Source organism: Cercospora beticola, chromosome 7 (genome assembly GCF_033473495.1).
Source record: "Cercospora beticola chromosome 7, complete sequence".
Lineage (NCBI taxonomy): Eukaryota > Fungi > Ascomycota > Dothideomycetes > Mycosphaerellales > Mycosphaerellaceae > Cercospora > Cercospora beticola.
This window is the reverse complement of record NC_088941.1, coordinates 1,590,329-1,606,603: the sequence shown is the minus strand read 5'-3', so window position 1 is coordinate 1,606,603 and position 16,275 is coordinate 1,590,329. Positions and strand designations below refer to the sequence as shown.

The 16,275-nt window shown below is 53.8% G+C and overlaps 4 protein-coding genes across 4 annotated transcripts; 1 reads left to right on the top strand and 3 right to left on the bottom strand.

Moving 5' to 3' along the window:
* Positions 1 to 55: 55 nt before the first annotated feature.
* RHO25_010884 (uncharacterized protein) lies at positions 56 to 1,894 on the bottom strand (the record flags this gene model as incomplete). Its single annotated transcript, XM_023602237.2, has 2 exons — positions 56 to 1,650; positions 1,750 to 1,894. The coding sequence occupies 2 exons, from the start codon at positions 1,892 to 1,894 to the stop codon at positions 56 to 58; spliced, it is 1,740 nt and encodes a 579-aa protein (XP_023450792.2).
* A 4,045-nt stretch (positions 1,895 to 5,939) lies between these two features.
* Positions 5,940 to 7,358, top strand: RHO25_010883 (uncharacterized protein; the record flags this gene model as incomplete). Its single annotated transcript, XM_023602238.2, has 1 exon — positions 5,940 to 7,358. The coding sequence occupies one exon, from the start codon at positions 5,940 to 5,942 to the stop codon at positions 7,356 to 7,358; it is 1,419 nt and encodes a 472-aa protein (XP_023450784.1).
* Positions 7,359 to 7,992: 634 nt separating this feature from the next.
* RHO25_010882 (uncharacterized protein) lies at positions 7,993 to 11,859 on the bottom strand (the record flags this gene model as incomplete). Its single annotated transcript, XM_023602239.2, has 2 exons — positions 7,993 to 9,770; positions 9,816 to 11,859. 2 exons carry the CDS (start codon positions 11,857 to 11,859, stop codon positions 7,993 to 7,995), a joined length of 3,822 nt encoding a protein of 1,273 aa, XP_023451505.1.
* A 634-nt stretch (positions 11,860 to 12,493) lies between these two features.
* RHO25_010881 (60S ribosomal protein uL4) lies at positions 12,494 to 13,764 on the bottom strand (the record flags this gene model as incomplete). Its single annotated transcript, XM_023602240.2, has 3 exons — positions 12,494 to 13,404; positions 13,479 to 13,573; positions 13,655 to 13,764. 3 exons carry the CDS (start codon positions 13,762 to 13,764, stop codon positions 12,494 to 12,496), a joined length of 1,116 nt encoding a protein of 371 aa, XP_023450952.1.
* Positions 13,765 to 16,275: the final 2,511 nt, after the last annotated feature.

Genomic DNA, 16,275 nt, shown 5'->3' with positions numbered 1-16,275 from the left:
TAATGAGAGATCAGCTCACGACTTTCGAACACTCGCAAAGTGGCGTGACAGTCGATCAGATGCCAGTCTTGGCTCTTGGTCTGCTGGGCAGCGACTTGTCCCTGCGATTAGCAGGAAGATAAGAAAGATCGTCCACTGACATTGATATCCTCCTGGCAACACCTTGCAACTGCTGATCGTTCTCAGCGTCCCGTGAAGCACGCTTGAGTGCTTCATCGCGTGCGTGCTCGGTGCTTCTTCGCACTTCGTCGTGACTCGGCGGCAGTCGCTCGTTCTGCAAGTCGATCTTGCGAGCATCTTCGAAGTTCGTAATGGCTGCCTTGATACCTTCAGACCCGAGCATGAGCGTACCAGCGGGCAGACGACCACCGGATGCAGTCTTCAGTTCCGTCACCCGCTCAGATTCCTCGCGCAGGACTTGGAACACACGTGACAATCTGCCAATTGCCAAAATCTTGTTCTTGATAGCTCTCCGCTTGTACTCGACGCTATCGGGGTCCATACTTGCAGCCGAACCGTTGCCAATGAGGGGTGGTGATGAAGGCCCTGACGAAAGTGGTGTTTCATCCTCGAGCTCCTCCTTACTGCAGGTGTTGAGGATCGCTATCAGCATGTCTGTGATCTTCTCGCCGACGAAGGGTAGAGACCATGTAAAGACGTCCATGAAGTTTGGCAGCCAGTATGGGTGGGGTGTGCAGTTGAATTGCCGGATGTTCATGACATTGTTCTCATACTTGAGCACAGCAGCCTTGTTGTTGTACACGTCCAGATAATTGGGTGCAGAGAAGATCGTCATTACGGATGGAAAGCCAGTGGTCCTCGTCTTTCTGTACATGCGGTATCCAGCGTCTTGCGCTTCGTGTGCTCGGATGATGGAAAGCAGGTTGTTCTTTTCAAGGAAGGCGCAGGCTGCAGGGTAACTGAAGAAATAGGAGCAACCTCGCACATGGTTGTGGACGAAGTATTCCTGTGTCTTCTCTTGCCCGAACTCTTCCAGAGGATCTGCCCAGAGAATGTCGCACATCAATCCATGTGTAGGTGGCTCTCGGAATCGGTCCAACGACTTGAGATCGTCAAGGGTGTGAAGTTCGGGGCTCAGTCCGCCGTGGATGCAAAGGAACTGCTTGTTCATAACCGCCGCCAGAGGAAGCGCGCAAAAGGACTCCATGCATGCCTCGTAGACCTTCTCGCTGTACTTGTGCTTGCATTCAAGCTTGAAGGTGAAGTAGTCTGTCAAGTGTCGGCACTCGTGGTTGCCGCGCAGGAGCCAGAGAGTGTTGGGGTACCACATCTTGAGTGCCCACAAGTACAAGACGCATTCAATCGAGAAGTATCCACGGTCCACGTAGTCACCGAGGAACAGATATCTGGTTTCTGCTGGGTCTCCGCCGACCTCGAAGAGCTTCATCAGGTCAAAATATTGTCCGTGGATGTCACCGCACACTGTGATAGGCGCATCCATTTCCAGCAGATTAGGCTCTGCGCGCAGAACTTGAGCGCCTCCATTGATGATCCACAGAGCCTGCTCTTCGGTCAGACGACCTTCGCGGTACAGGTGTTGTTTTAGGAATTGTAGGTTCGGTTTCGAGGGATCGGTCGGCGAAAGGATTTGTTCTTCGGTAGGGACGTTGAACGCAGGCGCTTGCACATCTACAGTCGCCGCCGTCAGTCATGTCACGCTGGGCCGCCCCTCCCCTCAGTACGCCACTTTGAGGACTGCGCGACTGCTCCAGTCTTGTCCGAACATACCTTTGCACACTCGCTCTTGCGTGCTCACTTGGGTGCCATCCTCCATAGTATGCAAAGTGAAATCGATCTCCGGGATCTGTCTGTTCTGCTTGTTCTGCACCGCTCGCGCCGCATTGTCGGCCCATTGCTCGTCTTGCCCGTCCATGTTGGGCGGCTGCGGTTGCCTGATTCTGCTGTACTGGTGTTGTTGGAGCACACGAGGCCGATGTTCCAGACAAGGCTCAATTCGTGGTGCGGTGAAGTTGTGGCTAATGCGCTCTGCCCACGCGACTGAGCTCGAGTGGCGGCGGGGTGGAACCGGTGAGAGAACGGGCGGCCCAATGTGCGGTATAGGGGCCAATGACGTGCGTTTCGCGCGCTGTCTTTCCTGCAAACCAGTGCGCCTTCGTGGGGAGATGTTATTCGACGATGTCAGAAGACGGCGAGACTGCCCGCTCGTGCATGTGAATTTCGGTGCGGAGTGTTGTCGAAGATCCAGACCTTTGAGCGTGTTTGTCCGGGCGAGGCGCGCCACTGATGCAGCCGCCAATCACATGCGCCGGCAAGAGTTGGGTGGAGTTGGCTTCCACAGCCCACAATCAGGATGGTCAGCAACCAAGCAGCATGGAATAATAGGGCTGATGAGGGTGAGGCACTGGACTCGTGGGTGAGATCGTACACATCTTGGACTGACTGCCCGACAACGGCATGCCGAGAAACAGCACTCGGTCACTCGGTACGTACGAAATGGTGACGGGAAGCCGACGACGATATCGACTTTGAGCAAGCAAGATCTTCGCGTGCGCTCCTGCGATCTAAAAGCAGAGGACGAGACATGGCATCGGCCTCCAAGAATACCACTCGGAAAAACGCCTGATGGACTTGCCTCTCATTATGCCAGACCCAGCGTCCTGAAAGTGCACATTGCAGTCGCGCTGATAGCACGCCTTCAATAGGCTGATGATGTGACTCTGGATTCTCCATGACATGGAGCGAAGGCGTAATCCAGTCTCCAGACGAGACTGAGAGCTTTGCCTCTACCGCAACCTCAGCGTCGTTCATGTTCACTTGGACCAGTAGGCCACGGGATGCCTCACAGGCGTCCGCCGGGACAACAGCGTCAAGACCTCACGTCGGTGGCATGTCTATTGCACAGAGCTGCGTCCGCAAATGTGAAGCAAATGCTCATACGAACTCTTTGGGGCTGAGTATGCTGTCCCTATCCGTAATTCTGCTCAGACCAGTGGAGGACGTGCGTGATGCTACCATTGCACCAAATGCTGGCACAATGACGTTTCCTCTAACACAGCTCCTATACATGACATCGAGCCGGCGAACACGCGACGTGTTGTACCTGTTCCCCTCAATGCCTCGTCTCAAACAACTCCTCACGCTCACGCTTCAGCTCAAAACGTCTTTGCCAAGCCATCTAAGCGCTCACATCTCAGCCAGTGCAACCGCGCGCCTCTTTCGAGTATGAAACACAACTTGCCATCTATCTTTGTGACACCCTAGTAGCCACCGCTCCTTCTCACTCGTGGCGTCTTGCAGCAGCTTGCACATGTGCGGCGTCGCAGCGGCAACTCTGTGAAACAGTCCATACAGACCCTTGGGATCAGCATCGCGATGGGGCTGATGGAGCTTGTCTGTCAATTTACACACGGCCTCAGGCGCCTGACGGTTGCGAAGCGTAGTACCGTGCCACAATGTTGCAACGAAGACGTGTTTAGAACAGAGGCCATGATAAGTATGAGGTCGAGGTCATGGAGCTGAGTGTCCAGACGCTCCTTTGCGATCAGCCTGCTACACAGTATTATCTTGCATATCACATCATGCCTCTCAGTTTGCTGGATGAACATCAGTGCTTCTTGGAAGAACAGTATACCATCTCAACACCAGACCTCAAGCAAGGCGAAATGTTCGAAAGCTGGACGCCGCTCTTGCCAAGCACAAGCAACACGTACCGTCGCACTCAAGAGAAGACTACGATGTGGAAATCAGTTCGACAGCGCTTGAGGTCCATCAGTCCCAGGAGGCGCTCGAACCCCTCAGGAAGGGAATCCATGAACAAACGACGTTCCATACAGCTGTCGTAGCTTGAGATGAACATCTCGATGAACAGTTGATGTGGCTGCCTGCACGGGAGCACATCACAAATTTTGAGACAAGCAGACGTCACGAGAAAACATGTTCCCCACGTATAACTCCACACACAGAAGCATCCCCAAGATATCTCCGACAGGTCTATCTCCAGGCCACCCGTGGAGTTGAAGGTTGATCACATTCGGATCTCCTATCATGACCGACAGCCAGCGCCACTGGACACGAATCACTACATCAAGGAGAAGCTGTCCAGAGAGCGTTTGCGATGTGACAAGAAGGACCACACAGAGTGGTCGTCGGAGGAGAAATTTGGCGCCCGCGACGCCAACGCGTTTGATCCACGCAAGCTCGGCCAGCTTCACAAGATGGCGATATTCACGGTGCGAAGATCAATCGGGTGTGTGATCCGGAGTAGTAGCACGTGTCAGTCAGTGCTTGTTTGTGGGCGCAGGGCACAATGCCATTGACTCGTGCTTGGCTATTTTGAGGAACAGCAGGCAGGAAGGAAAAATTCGAAGGTTGTGGAGTGCATGACATCAAAAAATGTTTCGAGAGTCGGAGGAGGTTGTCCTTGCAGGAGACTTGTTAAAAGCGGTCAAGGTGGCTGTATGGAGCAAGGTGGATCGCGGTACGAGTCGCGTCAGAGTATACGGTATACGATCCAGTGTTGATGCTTTGCCTCCAGTCCAGCCTCGTGTTTCCTGCGGAAGCGCACAATCCGTGTGTGTGGCGAGGCGCTGCACTGTCCCCATCCGCGTCGCAAACTCGCAGTCACGATGTGATGTGGCGGATGTGCTCAGCTGACCATGGAAGGACAGGTTGGTGAAGCGTGTAGAGCCAAGGTGGTGAAACGGGGCGCGGATGTTTCACTCGCTCGGTTCCACAGCCGAGAGCCGCATGGAAGCAGGCTCGATTGGAGGGAAGGTGCAGATCCCTTGGACGCTAACGGCATCAAGCTCCCTCCTTTTCCGACCTCACGACACGACTGCGCCGGCTGATTGGACACGCCGACTTCACCTCTCCGTCCAGCAGCTGCACGATGAAAGCCAACGATAGGCACAGCCCCGTCGCTGCCCCTGGCAATACTGCACGCAAACTCGCTGCCCGTCGCGTGTTTCGGTGCGCCCGCTGAGACAGCAGCGTCGCCGTCACCGCGCGGACGACGGGACGCTACCAGCAAACCAGCGAACGCTGTCTGCTGCTCCGCCCTCGCCCTTGGCGGTGGAGGGCACAACCAGAGGTCGGCGTGCAAACTCTCGCGCACCGCTAGCGCCCACTGGACCTCCTGTGCTGGAGCGCAGCATATGCAAAACATGTTGCAGCTGGCACTAACGCGCTCTGGCGACCACCATTCTCCCGCCGCGCAGGAGATCTGTCCCACGCAAAGGCCCGCCTGCCATGGACTCGCCATCGCTGCTGCAGCGGGACGGGCGCGTACGAAGCCATCGTGCAGGAGCCTGATCCATGCCCACACAGGGGCCTCTCCAGATGCAGATCGCGCCAAGGGCAAGTCTTAAGAGCGTCGCAGTGCTGTTTGCTCGCACCCTCTCTCTGCTTCCTCGCAACAAACGCGTCGTCGAAGTTTTCCTGCTCTACATCCTCTTTTTGCGCTGTCGCCGTTGCCAGGAGCATCGTGCACACACACTCCTTCACTACACTCCAGTGTCTCCGCGAGACTTTTGACTCAGAGCCAGACTCTCATTTCGCTGCAGCCCCCACCGATTCCGACAGACAGACTCCTCTTGTCGCAGATAGACACCCTCTCAAAAGCCCAGGTGAGCAGATCTCCCGAGGTGTCCCCCCTTCTGTCGAAAAAGCTTCTACACAAGTCCCTACCTTCCGACTACCGAAGATCTGCGATATGTCTCAACTACTCGAACAGGGGACAGAAGCTTGTCGCACCCTCTGTCTCGCACTCGATGCTCGAGAAGCACATCGAAGACGAACGCTTAGACTAATGACGCTCAGATCTCACTCTCTAAGCAGTACTTAGAGTTCCAACGACGACGTCGGTTTCGATTTATCGCTCAGCCGGTCTAGCGATACTACAGCACTTCCAACGCCAGTTCACAGCTCGCATCCAGTCTCTACTACGACAGTTTCGCGCGATGTTCTCCAAATCATTCCTTACCGCAGCTGCGGCTTGCAGCCTGCTTGTTTCTTCCGTCAATGCCCATATGGTCATTGTCAGTCCTGTACCCTATGGCGTGGACAGCCTCAACAACAGCCCTCTCGAACCAGATGGATCCGACTTTCCATGCAAACAGCGATCTGGCGTCTACGATATCAGCCAGGTGAACCAGATCCCCGTTGGTGTACCACAAAAGCTTTCTTTCAAGGGAGGTGCTACCCACGGCGGTGGCTCCTGCCAGCTCTCAGTCACTCTCGACAAGAACCCCACCAAGGATAGCAAGTGGAAGGTCATTCACACCATTCTTGGTGGCTGCCCGAATTCGAAGGCCGGCAACGCCGATGGTTCTCCAAACTATGAGGGCAACCCAACCTTCGAATACACCATGCCAAAAGGCATGCCAAACGGACAGTACACCATGGCGTGGACGTGGTTCAACAAGATCGGCAACCGAGAGATGTACATGAACTGCGCGCCAATCGAAGTCTCTGGCGGTGCGGATAACGACGAGGTTCTCAACACTCTTCCTGATATGTTCGTCGCAAACATTGGCAATGGCTGCACTACCGACGAGAGCCAGGACTTTGTCTTCCCACAATGCGGACTGAATGTTGAAACTGCACAGAACACTGCTCTTGGCAGCAAGACACAGGGCACATGTGCCGCTGCGACTGGCGGCGCAGGTGGTGGCTCTGGATACTCAGCTCCAGCTAGCTCTCCAGCTGCACCAACTGGATATGGCTCTGCTTCAAGCGCTGCCCCTGCCGCTCCAAGCTATGGCTCAGGCTCTGGTTCCGGTGCTGGCTCCAGCCCTGCGCCTTCCGCACCAAGCTACGGCTCTGGCCCATCCGCTGCTCCCAACGCACCTTCGTATGGTGGAGCCTCTCATGCTGCTCCTCAAGCACCTGCTCCTACAGGCTATGGTAGCGGCAGTGCGAGCAGCGTCGAAGGCGGTGGTGCAGCAGGCGGCATCGCCACCACATACGAGGTCCACACTGCTACCGAAATCAGGACTATCACTGCCGACGGACCAGCACCAACTGGATACACTCCGCCAGCCGGCCCAGGCGGCAACTCCGGAGGTAGCCCTCCAAGTTACGGCGGCTCCAACAAGGGCAAAGTCTCTTCCGACTCTGGCTCATCGTCAGGCGGATCGTCCGAGTCGTCCGACAACAGCACTTCGCCATCGACATCTTCCGGCGCCATCGCTTGCACGACACAAGACGAAATCATCTGCATGCCTGGCAACAAGTTTGGCATTTGCGACAATGGCTTCGCTGTGCCAATGGCTCTTTCTCAGGGCACAGCATGCTCCAATGGCGTCGTTTCAAAGCGAAGCAATTTCAGCCGCCACCTTCGCCAACACCTCAAACCCCACGGCTCCAAGTTCCGCTAGATATTCTCACGAGACCTTCACGACATGTACAGCTGGCACGCACGCATGTACTTCACAGGTTCTTGGGGAACGTTCGTTTTTGTGGTGGAGAAATTTCAAATGGTGTTGGGTGGAGGATTCTTGGTTCGAGCATTTGAGCAAGGCAAGGCGATCGTTGCATTTGCATTTCGGATTTGACGCGATGAGGTTGTAGCTTTTATCCACTTTCATGATGACGCTTTTGACGGAATGATACCAGCGGCTCTCTGGCAGGCTTGCACAAACAGGACATTGGAAATACAAAAAGGGCATTGAGCACCAGATTCAGCGCTACCACAGAGCCATGACAGACGGCATACAACTGTTCATACAGTACTCACAAAGCATTTGTTATTGACATTGCATCTCCCATTCGAACCACCAAAAATGTCGTTGGTACTGACAAATCACAGTTCGTAAGGTGCCCTACCTCTAAAGAAAGAGACATGCTGGGCAGCAGGCTTAGACGAACGAAGATCGACGTCTGTTTCGAACCTTGTTGCTGTTCCTCCCAGTATCCACTCCCCATCCGTGTGGACCGCTATCATGCATTGTGGAGAAGAGCCATGCGGCCATATGACATGTGCTCTTAATTGCTAAACGCTTTCAAACCTCCTCATCTGTAATTCACACCATCTTCCTCGTAAGGCGGAGGCTCTTCACTATAGCGTCCGTCATTCCCAGAATACATTCGTTTGACCAAAGGTTCTCTCTCGATCCCCAATCGTACACTGCCATCCACTGCCACATATTCTCCAAATCCCCATCTCCATGCCTTCCTGCCCTGGCGTCTGTCACCTCGCCATTCAGCCATATCTCTGAGCGACTGACTTCCCGCGAAAAATGCAATCTGGCTCGCAATTGTGCTGGGCAACCTTGGTAAGATTCTCCAAGGACGTCGAGCGTAGAAGATGATAGTGGTGAGGATGTACAGGCCGAAGATGGCCTCTACAACGACGAACGCGGGTGTTGAGAATAGAATGCGGGTTTCGGGAGTTATTATTGTGGCCTGGATCGACGTTCCGGCTTCATTGTGCTGGAAGAGATACTGGTGATTCGTGGAGACGAGAATGGGGAAGAGGCGGTTGTACACTCGTGCATATTGTTCGGCGGCGTCAGTGGCCTCCGGAGGAGGGGCTTCGGGATTGAGTAAGGTCTTGGTGGTAGCCGAACGTGCTTGTTCGATAAGATAGTTGTTGTAGTCTGATGGGAAAGAATCGTTGTGCCATGTCGCGCCGCTGTCGACCAAGAAGCGGTTTGTCTGAGCGATGAGGTCGGAGAATAATGTCTGGTTTGGTGTAATCAAGTCGGCGGAGAGTTCTTTCGTCACTCGCCCGGCCGCGTCGAAGATTGCACTCGCATTGCCAGTCAAGATCGTGGGTCTACAAATGATGAATGTCGAGTTGAGAGAGTCTGCTTGGAAGTCATAATTGCCCCTGCTGTTGCGTCTGCTGGTTTTCGCTCGCCAATCGGCTCTCAGCCATCCGGACACGATGTGCTGTCGACAGAAGAGGTCACGAGCATCCGAGGCATCTGTGGTATCTTGTCCGACGTCGAGTTCAGATGCATAAACGCTACGAGTGGACAGCATGGCACTCATCTCCAGTGCCTGCCGACCTGGCTCCGGGTTGGATGTCGAATTGAGGCCTGAGACACCAAAAGCCCGAGTCCAAGACTTGAAGTTGCTGCAAGTGACGATCTCGCTCGAGCTATATTGGAGTGGCATGTTGAAATTGACAGAGGACGCGTCTTCCGCGAAGTCAAGCACATAATTTTTGGCGCCTAGAGGGTAGCAAACAAGTTCAGCAGCCAACGCAGAAGTGTTGATCTCCAGGTGAGCGCTTGGACTCAGCGCAGCCGTGTCCATTGGCCAGTATGCAATGTTTTCACCAGCCCAGGGCGGCAACGGTGTGTCCGCAGTCACGTTGGACATAGCTCGATAGAAAGGCTCCACAGTCCCACTTCCATCTGAGTTCTCCCTGAGAGCGCCGTTGAAAGGCGGCCCTGTGCCCCGAAGCTCCACTAAGGAAGGGAGGTAGGGCATTATCATGCCGGACGTATGAGTTATCAAGTTGGTTCCTTCGTACATCAATCCGCTGAGGGCAACAGAAAGCACATTAGCAAGCAACACCATGAAGCAGACTGCTGCCTTGGTGAAGTGGCGCGCTTTGATTGCCCTCATAAACAAGAATTGAGGCGGCAGGGAGGAGTAGTCCAAGTCGATAGACCTCTGAGCTGTAGCGCTGCCTTTGCGCATCTCCTCGAAAGGCTGCAGTAGGCCAACGAGTCGATTCAGAATTAGCCAGAAAGGCTCGATCAATGTCGCAAGAGCGATTGGAACGTAATTCTCGAGTAGCTGTCGAACAAAAGTCGATGTCGATGGTAGTGCCAGGCCTAGGGAGTGTCAGCGATGACCAGACTGGAATTTCGGCAGCTTACCATGAGTCTTCCTTGCTTTCGCGAACAGGACTGCGAAATTCACGACTGCCGCACACTGTAGTGTCAAGAATATCGCCCCGATGTACGCTTTCATCTCGAGAGGTCGAATACCATAATTTTCAGAGCTCGGTCTTTCTATTGCCATTGGGCTTGGCTCAACGTTGACTTCATGCAAGCGGACATGCGCATCGCTATGACTCGCTACCGTATCGTCCAAAACGAAAGTCCTTTTTGACAATGCCTCTTTGAGATGGTCTTCGTCGTTACGGTCGTGCGAAGCGAATGTTGCTGCTGTACTCGAATCTCCTGCCGTAAGATCCATCAAAGCACCGATCGTTGCAGGATCGTAACGTAACTTGTTCGCCCTTCTGGGGCCGCTAAGAGTAAACCAGACGGCGAGGAGCATGACCAGACCAAGGACCGCCAGAGCAGCGTATGCAAACCCAGGAACGACGATTACAGCCTGGGTGACATATTTGTAGGCGCCGTGAGTCTGCGTGGTCTCGTTGATTTCCACCTTGAGGAGATCGACTACTTGTCTCGAAAAGAGCAAACGATAAGCAGACTCATATGATTGCCGAAGATTCTCAGGATCCAGATACTCTTCAGCAGAAAGTTTGTTCGTAGCGATCGCGAATGGTGCCATTCTTGGTAGCCAGTCCAGATTGATCGGCATGTCAAGCAACTGCGACTTCTGGTCGGGGAAGGAAGTAGTTGGCCATTCACCTCGAGTGGCTACCTGCTCCTGGCCTGAGTTCATGGCCCACTCGAAAGAGCTGATGTTGAAGAGATCGGCTGGCAGAGGAAGCTTCACGCCGATTGGGTTGGCCTCGATTACAGCATTTGACGGCACGCTGATCGTGGCATTGACCTGTTGTTGATAATAGGAAGCCTGGCAGAACAGCGAAGTATCATTTTCAGCTTGAAAAGGTTCCATACTGCCCGTGTTCATGGGCGTCTGGATGTACGCCTGTGTCACCTTGGACCAACGCACGAAGAAGAGGTGGAAGAATCTTTCATCACAATACCCTTCGAGATAATACTGTGCGAAACCTTCACGATTCTGATAACCAGCATATAATGTGTCGAAAGGTCTGTTCGTGTCGTTACCGCCGAATGGCCGAAAAGTTGGAGCCTGCATGCTACAGCCTCCCGTACTGTTGTAGTAATACCCACCCGAATTATTCCAGAATGTCGCTTCCTCGCACGAAAGATCCACGCTGTAGGCTGTGGTAAGCCCGGTGAACGTAGTGTTGACGCCTTCGTGTTTAGATCCGCTGATCGCCTTGAACGGGCTGAGTACGTAGTCCTTCGTCATGAAGGGCGGCAAGGTCTCATTGAGCCAAGCTATATTGTAGACCGATTGAGCGTATATCGACGAGGTGTTGCCTTGCTGACTCAATGGGATGTACGCGGTGGAATATACGCCCGGAACAGACTCGTGCATAGTGATCGTCCTGACTGCGAAAATACCAGATTGTATGGGAGTGAGACCCCAAATCACCGCAATTATTACCAAAGAGCCCACAAATACGTTCCATTGACTTCGCTTCAGTGCCGAGAAAGGTATGGTAAGTAGGAACTGCAACGGATATGCCAAGTTGATTGAGTTGTCACCAGAGGCGCCACCGTCTTTCGACATTTGGAAGTATGGCTCGAGCCGTTTGATGTCCAGGTCCAGCCAGGTCCAAAGAAAGCCATAGAAAACCGAAATAATGGTAGGAAGGTAGAGATAGGTGAATGACTTGCTGAGCGGAAGCTCGTTGATATTGGCTGCGAAAATGATGCCTTGCTCTCTGTTGCTTACGACCAAAAGCCAGGCAATGACAGCTATGAGGATCCATGTCAAGACGATGAGAGTAGCCAGGTACCAGACCTTGAAAGTCGGCGGTGTCCAAGATCCTGAGTGCTCTTCTCGGCCATCATCCTGTATCGCTCGAACAACAACATCTGGCTGTTTCGTCCTAACACCACCTCGGCTCTTCGACTTCGTCCATCCTCCAAACGATCCAGAGTTTCCAGTGATCGATCTGAAAAGTCGCATTCTTGTCTCCAGAGTCCCAGTATCAGTTCCTAGATAGGGCCACGCTTCAGGCAGACCAGCTGCACTCTCAAACCAAAAACAGAAACGACAGAGGAAGTGGAAGTGTACAAACTCACCGGACCGAGCGCGTTTGCGCCATGTCTTCTATGCTGCCTGCCAAATGCAGCCGTGAGGCACAGTACATGGCCTATTTTGGGCGTGCAGGATGTAAGCGCTGCGGCGGGCGCTTAGGCTGCATGATGCTTGACACTTCCTGCACTGGCCTGGATCTCGCCTACGAAGGTGCTCGTCGGCGCAAGCATGAATGTTGGATGATGCCGTACAGATGTTGCCGGCATTGCGATAGAAACAACCATGGCAGAGATGGGTGCGAAGAGATGGTCGAGGACGAAGAGGAAGAGTGCTTGAGGTGGGTCAAGACGATGGGCAGGCTTGGCAAGAACCCTTGATTTTACAGGGCAATCACGATCACCGAACAGTATGAAAGAGATGTAGAGACATTCCAACGGGATGCAACAGCATTGAAAGATCTGAAATGTCTTCATTTGCGCTACACTGAACGCCATGTAGCGGTCCCTTTCCAGCCACAATGCCTGCTCCCATAGAAAGTCATTACAACGACAACAGCGCCCGCTTAGTTCTCGTGGAGAGTAGCCTCGAAAGCCTGGTCCTTGACGATCGGCTTGTCGGTGCTCTTGACGTGACCGAGACCTTCGCTTGAGTAGGCCTTGGCATATGGGTTGAGGCGGAGCAGGACCTGCTTGTTCTTGAGCGGGTTCTTCTTTTGCACAACAGTGCGCTTGGTGATGGCACCACCCTTGACAGGTCGGAGCACGCTCTGGATTTCGCTGCTGTTGATGATCTTGGCAATATCTGCCTGTGCGACGGTGTTTTGTGGGAGGAGGAAGTCGCGCTTGAGTGCCGAAGGCTCGGTGGTGCTACCGTAGACGCTGTCGAGGGCGGCGAAAGCAGCAGAGGTCCAGACGATGAATCGGCCGAGGTGACCACCTGGAGCGAGCTGGAGGAGGTTGAGAGAGTAGACAGTGCAAGTCTCAACACCTGGGATGTTGCGGAAAGCGCGCACAAGCTCCTTGCCATCCTTCTCTGGCTCGTAGATGACAAGAGGACCGCGGCGCTGAGTGTGGCGGCGGTTCCTCAGCTTACCCTTACCAGCACGGATCTTGCGGGAGTTCTTGACGTGCTCGAGGTCTGGACCAGCACCGACGGACTTGAGGAGAGCGACGGCAGCGGAGGTCTTCTTCACAGCGGCGTTGGAGAAGGCGGTGGAAGAAACGACGAGTGGGACCTCTGGGACCTCGTTGACGCGGTGGCCGCGGGCGAGGAGAAGAGCAGCGCTCGAAGAAGCAGCGATGGCAGAGGCAGTCGCGAAGCGCTTCTGGTTGAGGTTGATCTTCTGGTGCCACTTGCGCCAGACCTTGGTTGGTGCGAACATGCGTCCAGAACGGCACATGTTACCGAAGGCGGCCTGACCAGCGCGGTGAGTACCACCACCGCTGACACGAGGAATACGGGCGACAGCGCGACCTGTGTTTATCCGTCAGTATATCTGTACTGACTTGTCTTCGACTCCTCCACATCCAGTGCCTCTTTTCACGTACCAGTTCCCCACGACTCAGCAGAGGTCTGGTGACCGGCCTTCTCGCTCACGGCGTATGGCTGGCGCTTGTTCTTGGCCATGCCAGTGTGAACCGTCCTGCATTACCATTAGTATTTTCTCTTTCTTCCATCGCAATCGCATTCGTCGCTGCGTTCGGCGGAGGTGGTGGGTTCGTACTGGACAATGTCCGGGCGGATTGGCGCCTTGAAGACATTTGGGAGCGGGTGGGTGTCCTGGGAAGGAGCACCGTCGGCGCCAATGATGGTCACGGTCGGTCGGCTGGCCATTGTGAGGACGGAGTTGTGCTGTTGGTGTTAGTAGAGTGCAAATCGACCTCGTCGCCGTGGACTTCACACAGCTACGGCAGAATCCAAAAAGTCGGCGAGTGCGATGGAGACTTGGCGCGGGCGCTAAGCCTGATTCAGCCGGACCTTTCCACACACCTCCGAGCTCCTCCTCACAACAAACAGTCTCTACCCATCTCTCAGCATCCGCCGCTCTATTCGCGCCAGACTAAGGACTTGCCACGGCACAATTACGCCTATGTGGCACAAATTTGTGCATTAGGCTGGACTCATCTGCGCCTCAGTCCGCAGCAATGGTTCAGTCACGATCAGATGAAGTCACGTAAAAGGAAATACGAAGCAAGACTGTGCAGGTCAAGAATTCCTCTCAGCATTGCGCAATCATGATCTTCGAAGCCCAGGAACCACCATTAATTTCCTCTCTGATGCCAAACTAATCGCAGATGTACACTAGATATCCTCCATAACCTCGCACAACCCACGCGAACAGCCAAGCTCCGCACCATGCTTGATACCGTCGTCTGCCTATTGCATACAGGACAACTTCTCGAACAAACCTCTCCAAAACCGAGGTCTGGCTTGTGAGTAAAAAAGCCGGACCAGTCCTTTTCCGTTCGGTCTACATGTGCAGCCCGCCACTTTCCCAGGCACCTTCGCTTTACGAGGCACTATATCTACACCACTCCTGACAGTCGTCCTCTTCAAAGACGACCCATCCGGCAGATCATACACGCCGATCCATGTTCTGCGATCCTCGCTCATCCATTGCTCTGCCGGCAAGAGTCCTGTGTTTGTCCACTGTGGCGGTTCCGAGTCAATGCGAATAACAGCTTGTTTGACCTCTGGAACGGGCTGGATCGATGCCACGCGTGCCTGACCTCCGCATGCAGTTTTCTCACCGCACGCAGACTTTTCATCTGTTTGGAAGCCGTCTTCGCATAATGTTGACGCTACAGATATGCAGCTTCGACTTCCTAGTTTCTCGTCCATTGGAAAGTGGTCTGCGTACGTTTCCGAGCTACATGCTTCGAGTTCCTGGGCCATAACTGTTCCGTGTGTCTTCAACCTGTTTGCGTCGACTTCCTTGGCCATCAATGCTCGACATAATGCTGACGGAGTCTCTGCTGCGCGACCCCGACTACCACCGAATCTTCTCCAAAACCGACGGGGCGGATAGCAGATCATATGTTCAACCGTGCCATTTGGCAAGACGATCCGACATTCCGATGGAACGTATCTGTCATGTTCGATCCTCACATACGCCCCATCACTGTGTTGCTCCGCGACACGAACTTCCTTCTTCTCTTGGCTGGGCTCTTGAGATTTGGCCATGGTATCGCATGCCTTCGACAGACTGACGATTCTGCCTGCTAAATACTATTGAGGTCGCCAGAATCATGGAATCTTCGATGCACATCTTATTGCCCCACAGCTGTTTGGATTGTGTAGCTCTCTCCAGCTGCAAAACCATTGGCTGGTGAGTGTCCAAGTTTGTCAACTACCACGTCTTACACGACTGAAGCTTCCGCCAGAAGCCGAAAATACCAAGTCCTGCGACGGACCACTCGAAACGGCCGCGACATGGCTTGCGATAGTATCGTCCCGGACCAGATAGAAGCTGACTTTGGTTGCAGTGCTTGGGACCGCGGACATTCTCGTACCTCTTCTACCCAGGTAAGCCGTGATAATTCGCACAAACGCGAGCAGTTCATCGCGCATAACCTCGTTGCAGGCTGCTTCGCCAGGCCTCTCCCGTTTCGCAGACTGAAGCTCGATCGTGAACGGCCTGAAATGGTCACGACGAGTATTGCTAATAATCAAAGTCGCGTTCAAATTGGGACGAATGCTTAAGGTCCATCGAATGGATCGTGCCCATGATCCAGCGATCCTGAGAGAATGTCCTGAGGCTTGGTCAAGGCAGTTGTGTTCTTCGTGGTTGACTCGTTGGCAAGCTCATCCGTTCCCTGACGACAACATCCATCTTCAGCGATGAAACTCTGCTTGGTGGCACCTTCACCTTATTGCTACACCGACATTTGTGATCCTGGGAGGCTTCGGTAGCCACTGGCCGCTTGCGAGAGTTCTGCGTTGCCCGATTTGGAGAGCTGATGCTGTTGTCGGCCCCGTAACCATGAGCCTGAGCTTCGTTGCTGAATTTCGTTCACAGTTTCAGGTTGCACAAAGCTCCATGCGCATCCGAAAGTGTGGGGCGCAACCGCACTTTGCTATCGCTGGCGCGGATGCAACAACGTCTGTCAAGAATTCATCGACATAGATGCTTATTGACAGTAGGTGAAGTCACATCCACGACTAAGACAACAAAGCCCGTATCTACGATGCTTAATGCTGCAGAGTCAAGAGATGGAGCATTGAAGAGACAGGTCTATAAGCGTAAAGTTTTGCCAAGCTCTGGTTAGGATAAACGCTTACAGTCCAGCAGAACGACATACCGGCTGCCCGTTTCCAACCCATCGGACAAACAAAGTAAAATGA